General features: G+C 49.7%; 2 protein-coding genes across 2 annotated transcripts in view; one reads left to right on the forward strand and one right to left on the reverse strand.

The window, feature by feature from the left end:
- Nucleotides 1-17887, reverse strand: part of FGF7 (fibroblast growth factor 7) — a 74158-nt gene extending 56271 nt beyond the window's left edge. The window contains exon 1 of the mRNA XM_038750321.1: nucleotides 17527-17887. Coding sequence (XP_038606249.1) covers nucleotides 17527-17812 — 286 coding nt within the window. The 5' untranslated portion in view covers nucleotides 17813-17887. The remainder of the gene's footprint in view (nucleotides 1-17526) is intronic.
- FAM227B (family with sequence similarity 227 member B) overlaps nucleotides 1-22416 on the forward strand; it is a 154868-nt gene that overhangs the window by 102799 nt on the left and 29653 nt on the right. The window lies entirely within an intron of this gene.

Genomic DNA, 22416 nt, shown 5'->3' on the forward strand with positions numbered 1-22416 from the left:
CGCTGGGGAGAGAGAAAATGTCTTCTTTCTCCCCTGCCCCTCCCTGGCTCGGGGAGAACCCTGCACATCCACAGCATCACGCCCAAGTGAGGATCCCTCCCCATGGGCTGGTGAATTACTTCCAAAGCACCATTAGGAACCAATCCTTCATCCTTCCAGGGCTCTGCTGTGAAAACACAGCACCGCTCAGACCCACCTGGAGAAGGGAGTTCCTTCCTCATAGTCTTACTCACCCCAACCCCACCGCACTAATGTCCAGATCCTTACCCTCTGCCATTTCCCCTATCTGGAATTTATTTTGATGTCTGTCTCCCCCCCCATAGACTGGAAGTTCCTTGAGGGCAAGGATCAAGTCTAACAACTTAAGAAGCAGCATGCCTTAGTGCACAGGCTAGAGCATGGGTTTGGGATCCCACCTCTGCCTCTTGTCTGCTGTGTGACCTTGGGCAAGTCACCTAACTTCTCTGTGATTCAGTTACCTCATCTGTAAAATGGGGATTAAGACTGTGAGCCCCTTGTGGAACAGGTACTGTGTCCAACCTTATTAGCTTGTATCTATGCCAGCTCTTAATACAGTGCCTGGCACATAGTAGAGAAGCAGCATAGCTCAGTGGAAAGAGCACGGGCTTTGGAGTCAGAGGTCATGGGTTCAAATCCCTGCTTTGCCAATTGTCAGTTGTGTGACTTTAGGCAAGTCACTTCACTTCTCTGTGCTTCAGTTCCCTCATCTGTAAAATGGGGATTAAAACTGTGAGCCCCCCGTTGGACAAGTTGATTACCTTGTAACCTCCCCAGTGCTTAGAGCGGTGCTTTGCACATAGTAAGCACTTAATAAATGCCATTATTAATTAATTAATAGTAAGCACTTAACAAATTTCATACAAAAACAAAATTTCTATTGTATTCTCCGAAGTGCTCTGCGTTCAATAAGCGTTGAATAAATATCATTGATTGATTGATTTTTTTGAGCTGATCGTGGGGCAAATATCACATGTTTTGCCACTTCTCAGTCAATGGCCCCAAATCACATGTCATTCCTTGGTCAAAGGCACACAATTGGCATTTTCTTATGCTAGAATATCTCCTGATTCTTCTGAAATGTGCAAGACATGCATAGCCAAGTCCAAAAAACAAGAACATACAGGAAGATGGGAGCCTTTCATGGGAATCTTTCTTTGAAAAGTGTGGTATTTTTTCAGAGGCTAATATCTTTAAGCCTAAAATGTTTAATTGAAATAGCCCTGCCTGGGCCCATGGTTGTGGAGTAACCAACTTTACCAGTTCCAATTTGATGTTTACAAACAATTTCTCCAAGATAGAAGAAGTCAATAAGCTTCCCTGCTTGGAGGAGGAGAAAGGGGAGAAGGAAGAGGAAAGGCAAAAATGACTCAAGTGTGGGAGGCCATGAAAGGAACTGTTGTTGGTCGATCAGCCAATCTGAGTCTTTGGGTTTTGGAGGCTACCGCAGCCTCAAAAATGCTGGTTGGGATGGTTTCTCTGCTTCTTTATTTGCTTTGTGTTTTTGTGTTTGTCCTGCGGGGAGTTGGTGTCCCCTGGGAGGAGGAAAGTAACAGGCTGGTTTTCTAAAGCAGAACAGTCAGGTTTGTGCTCTGTATTTCAACCAGGAGAGTCTGTAACAGTTAATCAGAAAGTGAATATTGAGCACACAGTTACTAATTGTTTGTTAATAAGTGTCAGAAAGGTTTATAAGAATGTAACAAATTAAAATTTGTATCATCTTTGCTCACAATTTGCTAAAGTAAACTCCGTTTCTGGGCCAAGTTCGAAGACAGATGGAGATACTTTGTGGAAGGAAAGTTGGCCGACAGTTGTTGTTATTTAATAAGAATAAAATCGTGCCAAGTAGTCATTCTAGATCATTTAGCTGACAAGAGAATGGAGCCTTACCCTCGATTCTTAGCAGTTCTGGGACAAGTTACCCCCCTCCAACTGGAGCAGACCGAGGGGGCTCGGGACATGTCCACTAGTAATAGCATAGAGATGGGACCAGCAGGCCCTGGGCTAGGTGTGGAGGGGTGGGCAGAAGAAGGGGCAGAACAGCTACTGGAAGCTGCATGGGGAGAGGAGAGGAGAGGAGACATTCCAATCTGCTGCTGTTTGATTGTGCAGGCCTGGGTGGGCTGCAGGGGGAGGGAGGGAGGGAGGAAGGGAGGCGCAGCACGGATGGTAGCCAGATGACCTCTCCTCCTCCTCCTGCACATGACCCAGCGTCCTTTACTGCTTTCTGGTTGGCTGCCGGCCAGGATCCGGAGGGTGACAGAAGCCAAGAATCTTTCTTTGTTTGGGACCTGGGGCTCACAACCAAGGCAAGAATCAAGTTCACCATTAGAGCTGGTGCACAGTTTGGGGGGCAAGTGGCCTAACCACCAGCTTCTCCCTATGAGGCCCACAGAGGGTGACTCTGCCCCACCACTCCACACCTGGTTGTGCCCTCAGGCAACTGCTCTGAGCAGCACCATTCACCTCAAGCATTGAAGAGAAGGAGAGATCATACCGGCCTTGGCCAGCAGATCCAGCTGACAGGTGCAGGAGTGCATGTGCTGGCAAGGGGCCTGAGAGCTGCAAGTGGGGCTGCATCTGATGGGGAAAGTTTATCCAAGGCCACAGGGACAGTGGACGGCTGTGAAGAGAATTGCCATGACCAATGCGTGACTGTGGGGAGAGCTGAATTGCCCCATTTTTTATGATATTTTGTCAAGCGCTTACTACTCATTCATTCATTCAATCAGTCATATTTACTGAGCGCTTACTGTGCACAGAGCACTGCACTAAGCACTTGGGAAAGTACAATACAGCAATAAAGAGACACAATCCCTGCCTACAACAAGCTCACAGTCTAGAAGGGGGAGACAAACATCAATACAAGTAAACAGACATCAATATCAATAAATAAAATTAAAGACATATACATAAGTGCTATGGGGTGGGGAGAGGTGGGGAAGAGTAAAGGGAGAGAATCAGGGCAACATGGAAGGGAGCGGAAGATGACAAAAAGTGGGGCTTAGTCCGGGAAGGCCTCTTGTGCCAGGTGCTGTACTAAGTGCTGGGATAGAAACAAGATTGTTAGGTTGGACAAAGTCCCTGTCCCTCATGGGGCTCACAGTCTTAATCCCCATTTTACAGATGAGGTAACTAAAGCACAGAGAAGTTAAATTTCTTGCCCCAGGTCACACAGCAAGCAAATGGCAGAGCTGGGATTAGAACACAGACCCTTCTGACTCCCATGCATGTCTGCAGAAAGAGCTACAAAGGTCCATGCATGGATTCAGGGAGAGGTGTGAGACTGAGCTCTGGCTGAAGGGAAAGTGCCAGTGGCCCATCCCTTCTATGAGGGGCTGTCCCATTTGCTGCTCCCAATGCTCAGTGTTCTTTTGGATTCTTCTTGTTGCCTTGATGATTTCCTCCAATGCCCCTACTCTCCCAGAGAAGCGTTTCTGAACACCGGGGTCAGACTGGTCTTCTGCTGCCAAGGTGGCCCCCTGGTCACCCAGAGCTGGGCTTCACGACCTGAGCTTCAGTAGCCCCAAATCCATAGGACATTTCTTCTGCTCTCTTGTTGCTGCTGGCGTCCATTCTCTGCACACAGCCCACGTGGAGCGGATGGCTGGCGGGGGCGCTGCCTCAGTGCTGGCAAGCTGAGCTGACTGGCCCAGTCCCTCGGGGTGTGTGATCCCAGGCAGCTGCCCAGCACTCAGCATGCCTCATTGGTGACCAGGGTTGCAGGCCCAGGGAAGGCCGTGCGGGAAGCTGGAGGGGCTGCCTGAAAGGAGGCCTAGGTGTCTGGGCAGCAGCCGACACGGGAAGAGCTACAGTTGGGTCTGGAGCCTTATGCAGCTCTGGCTGGAACACCATCTGGCCTTCTGCCCCCCAGAGGCAAGCTGGTTTTCTTGATCCATTTTCGATTTCTCTGCTTTCCCTTGTCTGTCTTATAGGAAAGTGGCAGTTGGATGCCTCAGCTGAGTGGAAAGTGACTGGGCCTGGGAGCAAGAGGGCTGGCTTTCTAATCTGGGCTCCACCATGTGTAATCCTGGGCAAGTCAATTAATTTCTCTATGCTTCAGTTTTATCATCCAAAAAATGGGAATTCAACACCTTCTCGGCCAACAACTTACTTAGACTGGGTGCCCTATGTGGAGCAGAGACTGTGACTGATCTGATTGTATTTACCCCAGCACTTGGTACAGTACTTGCCACGTAGGGAGCACTTAATTAATAATAATAATAATAATGATAGCATTTATTAAGCACTTACTATGTGCAAAGCATTGTTCTAAGCACTGGGGAGGTTACAAGGTGATCAGGTTGTCCCACGTGGGGCTCACAATCATAATCCCCATTTTACAGTGAGGGCACTGAGGCCCAGAGAAGAGAAGTGACTTGCTCAAAGTCACCCAGCTGACAAGTGGTGGAGCTGGAATTTGAACCCATGACCTCTGACTCCAAAGCCCAGGCTCTTTCCACTGAGCCACACTGCTTCTCCTGCTTCTCTTCTACTAATTAGTAGTAGTAACAGTAGTAGTAGTAGTAGTAGTAGTTATTGTTGTTGTAGCAAATAGTAGCAGTAATAGTAGTGGCAGCAGCATCAGCAGCAGCAGCTGTAGTAGTATTGCAATCTCAGTTGCTTTTGCTTTCTGGTCAGGAGGATTTTTCTAACTGGATATCTTATCACCACCTCAGATTCATCAGGGACTGACTGAGCATGCAAGTTTCCCCCTGCCTGCTCTCAATGCTAGTCTCCTTTTCATTCCTCAGTAAGAGACCCCAAACTTGTGTCTAATTCACAACACTCCTTCCCATCCCCCCACCTAATTCATCTCCAAATCCCACCAATTCTTCTTCAGAAATGTCTCCCTCTCCCTCTCTCCTCCAGACCCAGGACCCCAGAGCAAAGCCCCGGTGTACAACCAGCTCTCCCTGCCCCTCCCCTGCCCACTCAGTCCTCAGACTTCTCCCTGTTCTTGCCACACCACACTCCCTCACTGGAAGCATGGACCCATCGGCTGGCATTGCCTTCAGCTCCCACCTTGAGGCCAACACGGCTCCCAGGTCTACATCTCTAGTCCCACCCTCTCCCTTGCCTTACAGGTCCAAGACAAAGGGGCAAGGTACAGGTCTTATTCCCTGCAATCAACCAATCAATAGATTTGTTGAGCACTTACGGTGCGTGCAAAGCACTATATTGAGAGCTTGAGAAAGTACAATACAACAGTGTTGGTAGTCACGATCCCTGCCCACAAGAAGTTAACAGTCTAGAGGGGGAGACCGACAAAATAAATTATGAATATGAACATAAAGTGTCATGGGGCTTAGAGTGAGGTGAACAGCAAGTGCTTAAAGGGTACAGATTCAAGTGTGTAGGCAGCACAGAAGAAGAGGGAGTAGGGGAAATGAGGGTTTAGTTAAGGAAGGCCTCTTGGAGTAGAAGTGATTTTAATAAGGCTTTCAAGGTGGGGAGAATGAGTTCAAAACCAGAGGGAGGACATGGGCAAGGGATTAATGGCAAAATAGACGAGATTGAGATACATTGAGTAGGTTGGCATTGGTGGAGTGAACCATGTGGGCTGGGTTATAGTAAGAAATCCATGAGGTATGTATGGTAAGGGGTGGAAAGTTGATTGAAAGCTTTAAAGCAGATGGTAAGGAGTTTCTTTTTGACTCAGAGGAGGATGGGCAACCACTGGAGGTTCTTGAGGAGAGGAAAGACATGAACTGAACAGTTTTTAGAAAAATGATCCAGGCAGTGGAGTGAAGTATGGACTGGAATGGAGAGGCAAGGTCAGTGAGGAGGCCAATGCAGAGGTCAAGGTAGCATAAGTGCTTGGATCAGAGTACTAGGAGTTTGGATAGAGGGGAAACAACAGATTTTAGCAACACTGTGAAAGTAGAACTGACAGGTTTTGGTGACAGATTAAATATGTGAAATGAACAAGCAAGATGAATCGAGGATAATGCCAAGGTTATGAGTTTGTGAGACAGGGAGAATGGTGTTCTTTTCTTCAGTGATGGGAAAAACAGGGGGAGGACAGGGTTTAGGTGGGAAGATGAGAAGTTCTGCACATGTTCTTAGTTCTTCAGAGTTCTTCATACAGCACTCTCACACAGTAAGCACTTAATAGAGAATCAGTGTGGCTTACTGGAAAGAGCCCGGGCTTCAGAGTCAGAGGTCGTGGGTTCTAATCCTGACTCTGCCACTTGTCTGCTGTGTGGCCTTGGGCAAGTCACTTAACTTCCTGTGCCTCAGTTACCTCATCTGTAAAATGGGGATAAAGACTGTGAGCCCCATGTGGGATAACCTGGGATAGATAGATAATGTGGGATAGAGAATAATAATAATAATAACAATAATAATAATAATAATAATGGCATTGTTAAGTGCTTACTATGTGCAAAGCACTGTTCTAAGCGCTGGGGGGATACAAGGTGACCAGGTTGTCCCACGTGGGGTTCACAATCTTAATCCCCATTTTACAAATGAGGTAACAGGCTCAGAAGTTAAGTGACTTGCCCAAGGTCACACAGCAGACATGTGGCAGAGCCGGAATTTGAACCCATGACCTCTGACTCCCAAGCTCGGGCTCTTTTCACTGAGCCACGCTGCTTCTCTAAGCAGAGAAGCAGTATGGTTTAATGGAAAGAGCCTGGGCTTAGGAGTCAGAGGTTGTGGGTTCTAATGCCGGCTCCACCACTTGTCAGCTGTGTGACTTTAAGCAAGTCACTTCACTTCTCGGTGCCTCAGTTTCCTCATCTGCAAAATGGGGATGAAGACTGTTGCCCCACGTGGGACAACCTGAGTATCCAGTATCCTCCTCAGCACTTAGAACAGTGCTTTGCACATAGTAAATGCTTAACAAATACCAACATTATTATTATTATTATTATTATTATTATTATTATTATTACTACTATTATTAATAGATATTACTACTACTATTACTACTACATCTTCTCTTGCCTTCAGGACACCTCCATTTGCATGGACCACCAACACCTCAAGCTCAACACATTTAAAAAGTATTTCTCATCTTCCCTTCTAATCTCAATCATCCTCTGCCAATAACACTTCTGCCCTCTGCCCCAGAAGCCCACAACCTTGGGATGATCCTCGGCTCCTCATTATCTTTTACCTCTCACATTCAATTCAATCTCCCGCTGCTGCCTCATTCATCTGTCTAAAATGTTGCTTGGCACATTATGTCTCTCTGCCCCATTAGGTCTCCATACCCAAACTTCTTTCTCTTGATGCACAAATCGATGCCCTCAACACCACCCTCTCCATAGAAATCAACTCCCTTGTTCCCCTGTCCCTCCATCAACCTCGTACCACTAACCTGCAACCCTGGGTCACCTCCACAATAAGCTTGCTTCCTCAGCTCCTGTACTCAGGTTTTGGTGTTTTGTTGGCAGAAATCCAAACATCTGTCTGACCTTATCCACCTTAAATTCATTTTTATCTACTTCAGTTCAGTCCTCTACTCTGCCTGACAACAATACTTCTTCCTAATTCACTCTCATACCTATTGCCCTCATCATCTCCTCAAACCACCTGCCCTTCCTGCCGCCACATCCCCATCATCTCTTTCCCCTAGTGACCTGGCCACATATTTCATCAACAAAATTGAAACCATCAGGCATGCTCTCTCTAAAATCTCCCTTGTTCCTCTCCAATCCCTCTCCCACACCACCTTCTTCAACACTCCCTATATTCCCTGCAGTATGTCAAGAAGAGATTGCTCACCTCCTCGCTAAATCTACCCACTCCACCTGTGCTTCTGACCCCATCCCTTCAAACCTTATTAAAATAGTCATTCCTTCCCGAACCCTAATCCTCCTTTATTGCCTTCTTCAACTGTTCATTTTCCAACAGCTTCTTCCCCACTTCTTTCAAACATGCTTTCATAGCCCCTATGCTAAAAAAAATCCCCTCCCTTGACCCCACAGTTCCCTCCAGTTACCATCATCTCTAAGGTAAACAATGACCTTTTCGCCAAATCGGGAAGCCTCTACTTCATCCTAATATTCCTAGACCTCTCAACTACCTTTGACACTTTAGACCACCCCCTTTTTCCTTGAAACTTTATCCAACCATAGTTTCACTGGCACTGCCCTCTCTTGGTTCTCCTCCTATCTCTCTGACTGCTCCTTCTCAGTCTCTTTTGCAGGCCCTTCTTCTGTCTCCTGCCCTGTGACAGTGGGGGTCCCTCAAGGCTCAATTCTGGGTCCCCTTCTATTCTCCATCTACATCCACTCTGTAGAACTCATTCGCTCCCATGGTTTCAACTCCCATCTTTATGCAGATGATTCCCAAATCTACATCTCCAGCACTGACCTCTGTCATTCTCCGCAGTCTCATAGTTCCTCCTGCCTTCCGGACAGCTCTACTTAGACATCCTGCCAACATCTCAAACTTGACAATTGCAAAACAGAACTCCTTATCTTCCCGCCCAAATCCTGTTCTCCCATGTTTTTCTTATCACTGTAGGCAATACCACTAACCTCTCTAACAAGCCCATAAACTTGACATTGTCCCTGACTCCTCTCTTTCATTCAACCCTCATATTCAATCTGTCACCAAATCCTGTCAGTTCTACCTTCAAAACATCATTAAAATCTGCCCTCTCCTCTCCATCCAAACTGCTACCATGCTGATCCAAGAAGTTATCCTATCCTACCTTGACTATTCATTCATTCATTCAATCATATTTATTGAGCTCTTACTGTGTACAGAGCACTGTACTAAACGCTTGGAAAGTACAATTCATCAATAGAGACAGTCCCTTTCCACACCGAGCTTACAGTCAAGAAGGGGGAAGACAGACATCAAAACAAGAAAACAGGCTTCAGTATAAATAAATAGAATTATAGACATCTATATATATATATATATATATATATGCATAAGTGCTGTGGGGTGGTGGGGAGACTAAAGGGAGCAAGTCGAGGTGATGTGGAGGGGAGGGGGAGCTGAGGAAAAGGGGGCTTAATCTGGGAAGACCTACTGCATCTGCCTCCTCGCTGACCTCCCAGTCTCCTGTCTCTCCTCACTCCAGTCCACACTTCATGCTGCTGCATGGATCATTTTTCTAAAAAAACCATTCAGTCCATGGTTCCCCACTCCTTAAGAACCTCCAGTGGTTACCCATCCACCTCCACATGAAACAGAAACTCCTTACCATAGGCTTTAAAGTACTCAATCAGCTTTCCCCCTCCCACCTTACCTCTACTACAACCCAGGCCACACACTTCGGCTCCTCTAATGCCAGGTTACTCGCTGTGCTCTGACCCCTTTCCCACATCCTCCCTCTGGCCTGGAACTCCCTCCCCCTCCATATATGCCAGACCACCACTCTACCCACCTGCAAAGCATTATTAAGGTCATGTCTCCTCCCAGAGACCTACCCTGATGAAGCCCTCTTTTCCCCGGCTCCCTTTCCCTTCTGTGTCGTCTATGCACTTGGATCTGTGACCTTTGGACAATGATATCCCCCCCTGTCACAACCCCACAGCACAGCACAGCTCTTAAATTACATATTATAAATTACTTATCTCTATTAAAGTTTGTCTACCCTTCTAGACTGTAAGCTTGCTGTAGACAGGGAACAAGTCTGCCAACTCTTTTGTATTCTCCCAAACACTAAGTACAATGCTCTGCACATAGTAAATGCTCAATAAAAGCCATCCATGATGATGAGGCCCTTCAAAACTCCACTGGCTCCTCATTTCCCCCTACATCAAAACAAAACTCCTTCCCATTCGTTGTCGTGATCTCCTCCAATCAATCAATCAATCAATCGTATTTATTGAGCGCTTACTATGTGCAGAGCACTGTACTAAGCGCTTGGGAAGTACAAATTGGCATCACATAGAGACAGTCCCTACCCAACAGTGGGCTCACAGTCTAAAAGGGGGAGACAGAGAATAGAACCAAACATACCAACAAAATAAAATAAGTAGGATAGAAGTGTACAAGTAAAATAAATAAATAAATAAATAGAGTAATAAATATGTATGTATCCTCCAGCTCTCTCATCTCACACATCGACATTGTTGCTGATGATTATCAAAGAGATAGCTGGTTATCGCCTCCAGGCCAGGCCTGGCCCCCCACAAACCACAGCCCCCAGCCACCCCAGGACAACTACTGCGAGACTCTGTCTGGTCTCAGAGTCCAGTTCAGGTCGGTTCTCGCTTATTTCCATCACAGTCTATCGACTCCCTTCAACCACTGCTCTTCAATTCACTGACTTCACTCATCCCACGTTGACCTTTCAACTGGCCCCCACTCCATCCCTCTCTCCCGCCACCTCTCTGTCTCTCTTTCTCTTGCCTCTCCAGCCTCCAGTCTCTCACTTGTGCCATTCCCCCAGCCTGAAACTCCTTCTTCCCCTGCTTCCACTCACCAAACCTGTGAGGCTACATTTGTCCGTATTTTCAAAGCCCTTCTAAGCCCTCACCTCCTCCAAGAAGCCTTCCTGGCTCGATCCCAGTTAACAGATGAATCAATAATCTCATGTAAAATGGCCACCTGTAAAATGGAGCGCACACATGCCCATTCAGGTCTGCCACTCTATGGTTTTGTTGCATGTTTCTGCCAGATGTTGTTAGGTGATTGGGGAAGGTTGGTGTGGTGCTCCAACCTGAAAGGTTGCAGTGCTCTGTGGGGTGGGAGGAAGCCACCTCTGTGTAAGGGTTCCAGGCTCAGGATGAGCAAGAGCAATGGGGCCAGTTTCCCCGCCATGGGGCTTTGCTAGAACACAGGGAGCATGTTGCATGGGAACTGAGGCTCCTTCAGTCCCCTTCAGGCCCCTTCAAGTCTTGGTGTCCCTGGGAACTGCAAGGATGGGAGCCCGATGGGTCAGGGGGCATGGCTCATTGTAACTCTGCTTGGCTCTCACATCCAAATTGCTGCTAAAATGGCTAAAATGGCCTTAGAGAAGCAGCATAGCTCAGTGGAAAGAGCACAGGCTTTGGAGTCAGAGGTCATGGGTTCAAACCCCGGCTCTGCCAATTGTCAGCTGTGTGACTTTGGGCAAGTCACTTAACTTCTCTGTGCCTCAGTTACCCCATCTGTAAAATGGGGATTAAGACTGTGAGCCCCCTGAGGGACAACCTGATCACCTTGTAACCTCCCCAGCGCTTAGAACAGTGCTTTGCACATAGTAAGCACTTAATAAATGCCATCATTATTATTGTTATTATTTTATTCTTCAAAAGTACCTCACAGGTCCACCCTTTCCTCTCCACCCATGCGGTGCTGGCCCTGAGCCAAGCATTATTACATCACTGTTGTACCAGCCCCTCACTGGCTTCCCTGCCTCCAGCCTTCCCCACCTCCAATTCCTAATCCACTCAGCCGCTCAGATCATCTTCCTGAAATGTGGTTCGGAAAGATACTTCTCCCCTCTCCTCAAAACCCCGAAGTGACCACCTCCCTCAGCATCGAGCCAAGACTCATTCAATCATTCAATCATATTTATCAATCGTATCAATCGTATGACTCCTGGACATCGACTTCAGGGCTGTCCACCACATATCACCCCCTTACAACATCAGCTCTCATCATTCGTGTCTCCCCACTTAGTGCCCTTTGCTCCTCTTCTCACAGAGCACAGTGCTTTGCACATAGTAATGATAAGAATAATAATAATTGTGGCATTTGTTAAGCAAATACTGTGTGCCAAGGACTTTACTAAGCACTGGGGGCTGGAGGTGTTGGGGGGATACAAGCAAATCAGCATGGACACCGTCCCTGTCCCACGTGGGGCTCACAGTCTTCAATCCCCATTTTACAGATGTGGTAACTGAGGCACAGAGAAGTTCACTCATTCATTCAATCGTATTTATTGAGTGCTTACTGTGTGCAAAGCACTGTACTAGCACTCAGGAGAGTACAATATACCAACAGACACATTCCTGTCCATAATGAGCTCACAGTCTAGAAGGGGACGTCTAGAAGTGAAGTGAATCGCCCAAGGTCACACAGCAGACAGGTAGCAGAGATGGAATTAGAACCCACAACCTTCTGACTCCCAGAACCATGCTCCACCCACTATGCCATGCTGCTTTTTCATGCTCTTTCTCAGTAGGTACCCAGTACAATACTCTGTCTTCAGTAGGTGCCCAGTACTCTACTGGCAATACAGTAGGCACCCAGTACCGCACTCCATTCTCAGGAGGTATCCAGTACAGTGCTCTGAACTCAGCAGACACCCAAGGTGGCATTCTGCATTCAGTAGAAACCCAGTACAACACACTGCACTCAGTGGACACCAAGAGCAGTGCTCTGCCCTCAGTCAGTACCCAGTACTGACTGCACTCAACAGACGCGCAGGACAATAGTCTGCACTCAGTAGGCATGCTGTTGGCACGCAGTACAGCGCTCTGTACATAGGAAGCCCCAAGATCACCCTGTCAGTGAGTCAGGGAGGTCACTGGAGTGGAGGAAGAGATGGCCTGGGTGGGTAGAGCCAGGAAAGCCTGCCCTGTTGACAGTAGTTAGATGAAACCTTGGGGATCCCAGGGGAAGACCACAGGTCTTGGCAGTCGGGCAGGAGGGAAGGGGTTGATGTACCAGGCAGGCAGCCAGTCCTGTTGGACCGGTGTCCACGGGCGTTTCCACAGGGAGGCTCTGACCTGGTCCTTCCTGAGGCCAGGCTCCCAGGCTCCCCCACAGGCTCTGGCTCAATCCACATTAGATGCTGCCTGCTGCCCTCCATAAGGCCAAAGTGGGGACGTGCGAGGCAGCTTGGGAAAGGTGGGAAAGCCCAGTGAGCTGCTCCTGGGGGCAGCCGTCTTCATCGGGGCTTCAGTGAGGTGTCTCCCCCAGCTCCATCAGAGTCTGAGCTCTGTGGTGTGTGCCGCTGTCAGCCCCATCTGGGAGCACCTCCTCCCAATTTCAACACCGCTCAGGAGACAAAGGACAGTTTTCCCACCCATACAAATGATGCAGTGTGTTCTGCAGCCGTTAGACACACGAAATGTGGGAGTGATCACCGTGGTCATACTCACCATTGTATCATTACTTTCATGCGTCTCTTCTTTTCTCTCATATGCGTGCTTGCTCGTTTTTTAATTGCTCACCAGAAAATTCGGCCAACAAGTCCCTACCAGCACACACCCAGAGTTCAAATTGACCAAAAAGCCAAATGTTGGAGGGATTTTCCTGTTGTGGCCAGAGAGTTACTAATGAGCCTGGTGATTGTGCAATGAAGCTGCACGCCAAGGCTCTCTGTGGCTATTTGCTGGGGAGCTTCCAGGCCCCTTCCCCAAGTGTCTAACCCAGTGAGGCGGGGCCGGTGGGGGGCAGGGCCCGAAAAGGCTTCAATATGTTCCTGGACCCAGGAGGAGATTGAGCTGGGGCAAGAGTAAGGGGAATTCAGCCCGGCCACAGATGTTGGAAAGGCTCTCCTTGTTGGAGTCTTAAATCAGCAGGCCAGGTTCACCACATGGGAAGATGCCGTCCCTGATGATCACATTTCCTCCAATGCTGCAGCGGATTTAATTGGAAACAAATTTACTATGAAGGAGGGGAGGTTGATGAATGCCTGGCCTTGCAGCAGGCTTCTCCACCGGGAGCCGTCGGCGTTCCGCTCCATTCTCCTTGCCCACCCATCCTTGCTGGTCCCTAAAATGGCTCATGGGGATTGGCCCAGGAAGCCATGCCACCCCAGAGAGACCTCCAGGGAGCGGGTGAACCAGCCCCTCTGGAATTCCGAACCCTGAAAAGCGTCCATCTGACTTGTGCTTCATGTTCTCACCAAGTCCCTCATCGATGCTATTTACTGACCACCTACAGTGTGCCGGCCACTGAGCGCCGTGCTGTGTTGAACCCTTCTCCAAAAGGGGAGCTTGGCCCAAGACTGGAGAGTGCAGCCCAATATTGACAGGAAGCCTGGCCTGATCCACTGGAGATTGCCTTTTAGAAGTACCTTAATTTCCTCAGGCCCTGGAGAGGGATCTGGAAGAGGTAATTTACATATATGGTGCCCTAACCTGCCGGAAGGTGACACTTGGATTTTCAAGAGGAAGAACCAATTTGAGGAAGGACTCTCTAAGTCATAGCTGCATGTGCTCTAACATTGCTGAGAGGTGAAGCTACCATTTTTACAGTGTAATTAGGTTTAGTAGAGCCCTGAGCATTGACAGTCTGAGAAGATCAGATAAGGTGGAAGAATAGAGTGGAGCACCCAGAGGTGGCACCAGAAAGGGAGCGGTGGCAGAGTGAGACATACTGGGATTCCATCTTGGCAAGTGAAGCGTCAAGTGCAGTGGGGCTCACCTTTGCCATCACCATCACTGCTGCTATCATCCTAGCGAGAAGCAGCATGGCATAATGGATAGAGCATGGGCCTGGGACTCAGAAGATCATGGGTTCTAATCCTGGCTCTGCCACTTGTCTGCTGTGTGACCTTGAGAAAGTCACTTAACTTCTCTGTGTCTGAAAATGAGGATTGAAACTGAGAGCCCCACATGAGACAGGGACTGTGTCCAACTCAATTTGCTTGTATCCACCCCAGCGCTTTGTACAGTACCTGGCTGATGTGTGGTCCTTAAGGCCTCCCCTTGGTGCAATACCCCCACCCTCAACTCTGCTAGCTCCCACCTTGCTCCCCATCCCCCCTGGGGCCAGAGCTGCTCCCCAGGCAGTTGTCCTCTTCTGGGAACCTCCCCACATAGGCAGTGGCGGGGAAAGGGCTATCTCTCTATCCTGATGTCAGACCCTGGCAGGTCACCTAGGACTAGGTGCCCCTTAGCATCCTTGGTTTTGAGTTTGGAAATGTCCCAGACTGGTGAGACCCAGAGTCTCACGTTCTGTGCTTGCTGATGAGGGGCTGGAATCTCTGCCCCACTCCCAGCCCATCCAGAGGCTTCGGCGTTCATTCTGAGCCAATGGCCAAGTGGCAGCCCCTTCCCTTGCCCCTCTGAAGGAAAAAACAGTCCCCGGCCTCTAGGCTTCCAGGGCCACCAGCACTAATTGTCTTTGTCTTTGATGGGTCAGAAATCCTCACCGGGAAGGGAGGAAGGTGACACTGGAGCCTTCCCAGCCTCTTCCAGAGCAGATATCCTCTTCAGGACCCTGTTTCCCTCCAGTATCTTCCCAGAACCCTTTGCTGTAGCCTGGGGCTGGGCCCTCCACTGTTGTCTGTTCCCAGTGGTTTGTCCTCGCATGGGTTGGGTCCTCCAAAGTCATCTGAGCACACGGTTGGCTGCAGGCTGAGCCGAGCTCCTCCAGTGCCGTCTATGGGGCCTGGGTCCTCCAGCATTATCCACGGGGCCTGGCACCTCCAGTGTCGTCCGTGGGGTCTGGGTCCTCTAGTGCCTTCCATGAGGCCTGGCTCCTCTAGTGCCATCTGTGGGGCCTGGCTCCTCCACCAGCCCAAATGGGTCTTTCCCTTCTCTTCCCTCTCCGTGGCGGTCACAGTGGAGGTGCAGGGAGGCACTGACTCGGCTCGCTCCGAGTTTCTGGGTTGGAAGGTAGTCCAGCATCAAAATGGCCTCGTTTTCTAAAGACCGCAGAGACCAGCGTTTGACGACTGCCGATAGTCTGGCCGAGGGAGTGCCCCCTCCCCAAATTCCTCCTCCCTCCCCATCCAACCCAAGCAGCCGCACCGGCCAGCTAGCATAAGCAGGGCAAGGCCTGGTGGGCAGAGCCCAGGTAGATATCATCACCTGAATGGCTCCAAAGTGGAAGGGCCAGAAAACCCATAGCTGAAGAACTGGCTATCACTTGTTATTTGAAAAAAGATGTGGCAAATCAGCATAGGCTCTTTAATTGTCTGGGGACGGCCAAAGTGGTTTGCTGTCCTGTCCTAGTCAGAGGTTTGGGGGTGTTTGTACAGACAGCAGAATTGGGTTTCGAATTTAGATGAAAAAAATCAATCCATGGCATGGACTTGGGATTACATCACAACTTCTCCTGTGGTACAAGCGTGAGGAAATGAGTGATTCCAAGTTCCCTGGAAAGACCTGGTCCATGCCTCAACCTGCATCCACTTTTCCCCAGAAAAGGCATCTCTCAAAGTGTTGCCCAGAGAGCAGGGAAAATCCCTAATGGAGAAGGGCCGTGGAGGGGGCTGAACAGAGTGGGTCCAGGGGCTCTGACCCATACAGCCCCAGCCCACAGGGCACAGAGCAGCCCACATGTGGCCAGTTACCTCTCAATTAAACCTCCTTCCTCCTGAAGCTAACTCCAGTGCACTAGCCAGAAAGCAGAGCCCTATTGTTCTCCTGCCCAGTGCTCTGGTGACAGACAGAAGGATGGACAGACACTCTTGAGGATGGGGCAGCAGGAGACAAACACTGAAAGCTGAAGAAGCCATATAGTAGCGGCATTCAGGGGCAGCAAGTGCCTGAAATCATGATCTCTCCCTAAAGAACTAAACCTCAGAAATGCCACTTCATTGTTGAAAAACACGGAATTCACATATGTGTCTGAGAATCCAATGAGCCTCTTGACCTAAAAAACAGTAAAACCTCTCCAGGTAGATGCTGAATCTTTGAATAAAGGGTTAAAGTAGATGGGTCATGACAGCCGGGGAAGGGGGGGGGGAGTCATGGAATCTTACAACCTCAGGGAAAAAAGATGGATTTTGCTCATCAGGGAAAACCTGGGGAAGTGGAGAAACTTCCACCAGAAACTGAAAACCCTTGGCGCCCTTTTGGGTATACTGTGGTCTCTCTTGACTCTAATGATAGACAGTGGGACCCCTGGGGCCCAGGGACTGTGTCTGAGCCAATCACTGCCCTTCTACCCCAGCACCGGTCACAGAGTCGGGACCTCATCGCTACCGTCCCGGGAATGGTCAGTCCTCAGTGGGGGTATTTTTATCCCAAATGGCCAGGGAAGCCCGAGTAAGTCATGGTGAACAGCCCTGGGACTGGAAAGAATTAGTGAGAGAACTGGAGGTGGGAACGAGGGAACCACCAGCTCCCCCTTCCAGTGACCCAGCTCCACCACCAGACGAGGGTCTGCTGCTTAAATACACTCGAGGTTCTTTAACCATTGAAATGATCAACTAAAGTTTTTCGGGAGCCTTCTGAGAAGCTTACTAGAAATATGAAACCATCGAGTTTTGTGTGAAAGGCTCTCTCCCTCCTGGTTTGACTTTGGTAAGCACCTTGATCAGGGAGCAAGGGGTTTTTCTGTTTCCAGTTCGGCTCCGTCCTCCAACAGAGGCTGACTGGACTCTTCCCCCTGGTGACCCACAGCTCACGCTGGTCCCAGCATCACAGTAGCACAACCCTAAGTTTCTTACACATGCAGGCCGAGAGAGATGATTCCCCAGCCTGGCATTTTAACATTATAAAAGCTACAGACCAAAAACAGCACGTTTGCCAACCGCAAACCCTGACACCACCCCCAACCCGCCTCCCCTCGGCCCCCCTCTACTCCCCCTCATGCATTCATACACACACACACACACACACACACACACACACACACACACACACACACACACACACACGTCTGAAGTGAATCGGGAACATGGAGAAAGCAGCTCTTACTTACTGTAGTTATTTTTCCCGTCTTGGGTCCCTTTGACTTTTCCTCGTTTATCAATCCTCAGATACCACTGTGTTCTACAGAAAAGTCTTCTGACTCTGACGTCTCCCCCTTCCATGTAATCGTAGCTCCTGGTGTGGCGCTCGGGGCCAGAGCAGTTGGGGTGCGCGGCCATTTGCTCCGGGGTCATGTCATTGCAAGCTACAGACAGAGTGCCCGCTAGACACACAATGGGAAAGCACAGGGGGTAGAGCAAACTTGGCAGGATCCATGTCAGTATCCATCTGTGCATTATAGTGCAGGGCCCTGGGGGTTACTGACCAACATAATGATCGGGGACTCTCCAGGCGGCTGCGGCAGCAGTGACAGCGGGTGCGGCGGGTGCTCCCGGGCCAGTACGGGCCACCTCTTGCCTCAGTGGTGGGCCGGGATCCGGCTGACCGGGCTGGGCCTCGCCCCCGAGCAGCCGGCTACAGCCCTCGGCTGCAGGTGTCCAAACAGGGGTACGTGCCGGTTTGGGGCCCGTTGGGCCGGTGGACCCCTAGAGCAGTGGACAGGGGCCACCCTGTGCCTCGGGACCTCCTTGGCTCCAGGAGTTCTCTGTGGCATCGAAAAGGAGAAACGTAAGCAAAGTTGAGCGGGCAGAGATGTGAGCGGGAGGGGTGGGGTGGGGCCGCAGGTGGGGCACAGGTGGGGCCCGGGCAGCCCCGTGGCTGTCCCTCCTGGGGCCCCGGATGGGCCCAGCGCCTCCCTCGTCTTACCTTGTGCCCACAGGGAGCTGCCCAGAGGGGCCGGGCACCATCCTGGGTGCTGACCCAGCCTCCTCTGACCACCCACAGCCGCCTCAGGAAACCCAAGGGTTCTCCGGGAAGACCCGTGATTCAGAAAGTCTTCTAAACGTAGTCCAAGGAAAGGCCAGTGAGCCTACATTCTGCTCATTTCCTACTTTTACCTTGCGGCCAGCCCCTTCTTCTCTGGAAAACGGCCCCTATTTCCCTGATGTAAATGTCAGGGAAGCTCTGGAGAGCCTCAGCCTTATCTTTCTACAAGCTCTAGGCAGGGTAATTGCTGTAGATCTTAAGAGCATGTCTAGAAAATCTGTTAACTTTTTACTTCTTCCCTCTAAAACGAAGCCCTGAGAAAAAGCCATTAACCCTTGGAAAACTCTAAGCATTATTTTAAAGGAGAGATAACAATAACTTACTTGTTCCTGTTGATAACAGCTGGATACACAAGTATTCCATTTCTGTTGCCTGGCTTTTGCAACACGAAACTCTCTACTGTAGCTACAGACTATTTCTCAGCTCCAAAAGTCTCCAGCAGAATCATAATTGTTTCCATAAATCAACACACAAGAAGATTTTCTATGTGCGTGTATGTGTTTGTGTGTGCATGTGTGCGTGCGTGTGTGTGTGTGTGTGAGTGCAAATGTGTGTGAGTGAGCCTGATGTTCAGGGCTTTTCGATAAATACCTTTGCTGACCTCATTGGAAGCAATTAAAACTTAACCAGTGAGCTGTTAGTCGAGTTCCCCAGCCAGAATAAAAGGAGCCTCACATTGTGGAGTACCCAGTGGTCATCAGAGGGAGCTACAAACATAGTTTATGTGAAGATCTCGAGCAAGACACCCACTTTCTAGCAACAGATGCATTTGACTCTTGCACGGGGGAAAGAAAAAGGCAGAAGGAGGCGGGAGGCACTGCTCACTTCAAACTCACAAATGCCGATGTTTCTAGATGGAGTGAGGAGGGGGCCAGGGGGAGAGGGTGTTCGTTTTAGCACACAGGAAAACCGTTCTCTTGCTTCTTCCCCAGAAAATCTTTCTGCACTTTCAAGAGGTCACCTGGAGGTCTACTTTCCCATCTTTTCCTATTAGAAACACTCAGCTGCATTGGTTCCCTTTACCTGTGGATAAGTATGAATTGTTTCCATATAAATGGGTGTGTGTGCATGTGCATGTGTGTGTGTGTGTGTGTGTGTGTGTGTGGAAAAAAAGAGGGAACAAGTTGGAAACAGCTTGGCACATAGTAAGTGCTTAACAAGTACCATAAAAATACATTTTTAAAAAAGAGGAAAAGGAGGGAGAAGAAAAGAGAGATGAGAGAAGAAAAAAGGGTGAGATAATACAGAAAGACCGATGGATAGGGAGGCATGGAGACAGATGGAGAGAGACAAAAAGAGACAGAGACAGAGAGAGGTATAGAAAGAGAGATGATCAGAGAAACAGACAGAAAGAAAAATGCAGTAAGAGGCACAGAGTCAGGTAAACAGAGTTAGGAACAGAGAAAGAGAGAAAAACATGGAAAGAGAGAACCAGAGGCAGAAGCAGAGATAGAAAGAGATAGACAGATACAGAAAGGAAAGAGAGATGACAGAGATTAAAAACTGGGAAGAGAGAGAGAGAAATGGAATGAGAGGCTGTGTATGTATGTGAAAGAGAGGGAGACAGAGAGAGGGAGAAAGAGAAACCTCTGGATTAAATAAGGGAGTCTTACTCTGCAGAAACTTTGAGCTACCTTCCCTCAGTTTCTGGGAGAGTCTCTTTCCAAACTATTTTCTCGTCTGCATGCACTGATATATCATATATGATAGATACTTATGCATCACACATCTGGAATTGACACTTAATGATACTGGTACTATTAAGTGTCAATTCCAGATGTGAAATGGCTATATATTTTATGATCTACACTGTAATAGTGTATTCAAAAGAGAAATGATTTTGGCAGGAGTCTCTTTCTTCCTGGAAACTGAGAGAAAATGTAGCCAAAGAATCTCTGGATGAGGCACCCTCATTTAACCCATGAAGATAGAAGGATGCAAGCAGACCGATAAAGGTTGAGGAGGGGAATCTGGGTGTTGTTGATATCCCACAACAGTCAACGAATTAGAAAGAAATAATTCCTTGTCTCATTTTAGTCTTTCCCCTTTTGGAATTCCTGGATTTCAGGCAACCCCGGGGGAGAGGGAGGGCAATATTGAGGTTCTCTCTGGAATTTCTTAAATCCTGGTGTAAAGTGAAGTTATTGCCGGCTTGAATTAATAGTCTAGTTAAAAAACAAATAACTAAATCATGCCAATTCTGCTCAGTGAGCGAAGACAGAGAGCTTGTCTGTCTATATACCTCTAGGGGCTTCCTTCAGGGCCACTGAAATCATCTCCCTCGCCGCCACCAGGTAGCGTCTGTGCACCAAGGAAGCCGCCCAGGCCCCCTTGCTCAGTGGCAGGGATCTGAGTTTATTCCTGTCTTTCTCTCTCCATCTGCCTTTCGGGCACAGAGTCATGTCCTCCCCTTCCCTGGCTCGAGGAGGGCACAAGTACTCCAGAGCAGGAATCAGGCAGAAAGCCCTCGTTGGTCTTGGGGTCAGCTGTCACAGGTGAAGGAGTAGCCTGCTTGTTTCCTCATTCTGGCTTCCGCTAGAAGCAGCCCTTCTGGACTCTGTCACAAGCCGGTTCTCCGGCCCCCGTCTGCAACTGAAGGCTGATGGTGGGGGCCAAAATGAGCCAGGGCGCACTAGGCACATCGGGCACAATGGGCAGGCCTGAGTGCCCCCTCCAAGGGCTCCCTCTGCTCCATGAATAGCCCAGGGGCAGTGCCACCTGGCCCCAGGTCACCTGGCCCACATCTCCAGATCTTCCCCCTAGCGGGGTTCTAAGCCCTCGAGGGGCTTCCCACGGAGAGATGGGCCCTGCTGCAGCTGCAGACTGGGTACCTCCTCTGGGCAGTCGGTTCACTCAGTCCCACTGAGGCACCTACTGTTTATTGAGCACCTATTGAGTAATAGTCACTAAGCTGAGCCCTTGGGAGGGTCCAGTACGAGCCAGACCCAAGTTCCTTCATGAAGCTTAAGGTCTACTGAGGGAGACAGACGGAAGGAACTGGCAGACAGTGACAGCAAGAGGAAGAGCGAGGGTAAAGCAGGATTAGGATATCAGGACGAGACAGCTGAACAAGGAACTGAAAGTTCAGTTGCATAGAGAGATAGCCTGTGAATAAAAAGATACATGACCACACGATTTACTGTTTCTATCTTGGAAATCTGTGGAGCACTTGCCCAGCCCTGAGCTGAGCTGAGCTGAGATAAGCACTCGGGAAAGATCCAAGGAGGGTCATCCAACCCCGGCCCCCAACCTGCAGAGGGCTCTCTGCCCCACTGGCAGGGCCTGACCACAGACCCTGGGAAATGAGATGGCCATAGCATCCGCTCCACAGTGACAGCCAGAGCCGCAGGACATCAACAGAGCCAACGAGAGTCGAGGGACCTCGCCAGTGCCAATGAGAGTCGAGGGACAACAGTGGTGCCAATAAGAGCCGGGGGATGCCGACGGTGCCAAAGAGAGTCACAGGACGCCACCAATGTCAACCAGAGCTGTGAGAAATAGGTACTCAAGGGACCGTTTTCTGGCTGCCTGACAGCCCCTCCAGCAGGGCGGTCCCTTGCTCCTAGCATCCCTTCTGCAGCCCATTGAATGTTTTCACTCAGCTCCTGCCTGTCCCACTCCAGGGGGCCGGTCCCCACAGAGGCCACTGTGCCCAGAGGCTCAGTGAGGCTCCCACCACCCTGGTGAGGGCAGGGGGCCAGGGTGTGCTGCCCAAGGGCCCTGGAGCCCAGAAAGCCGTAGGAGGGCCAGCCAAACAAGAGCAACCCAGAGGAGCAGGGGGCGGAGCAGCTCCCGCCTCAGCCTGAGCTGAAAACAATAGGACTCTGCTGTGGGCACAGGCAGCAGCTGAGCAGAAACCCACAAAACCACAGCCCCCTAGGGAGGGTTGACAGGGCAGGGCAGGGAAGGATGGGCAGGATTGGGCTGGGCAGTCCTCGCCTGCCAGAGCCAGAAGGGGCAAAACTCTGAGAAGGTGTCACTTTGGGAAGCAGAGGAGTGGAAGAACAGCGGCTCC

Source organism: Tachyglossus aculeatus, chromosome 8, assembly GCF_015852505.1.
Source record: "Tachyglossus aculeatus isolate mTacAcu1 chromosome 8, mTacAcu1.pri, whole genome shotgun sequence".
Lineage (NCBI taxonomy): Eukaryota > Metazoa > Chordata > Mammalia > Monotremata > Tachyglossidae > Tachyglossus > Tachyglossus aculeatus.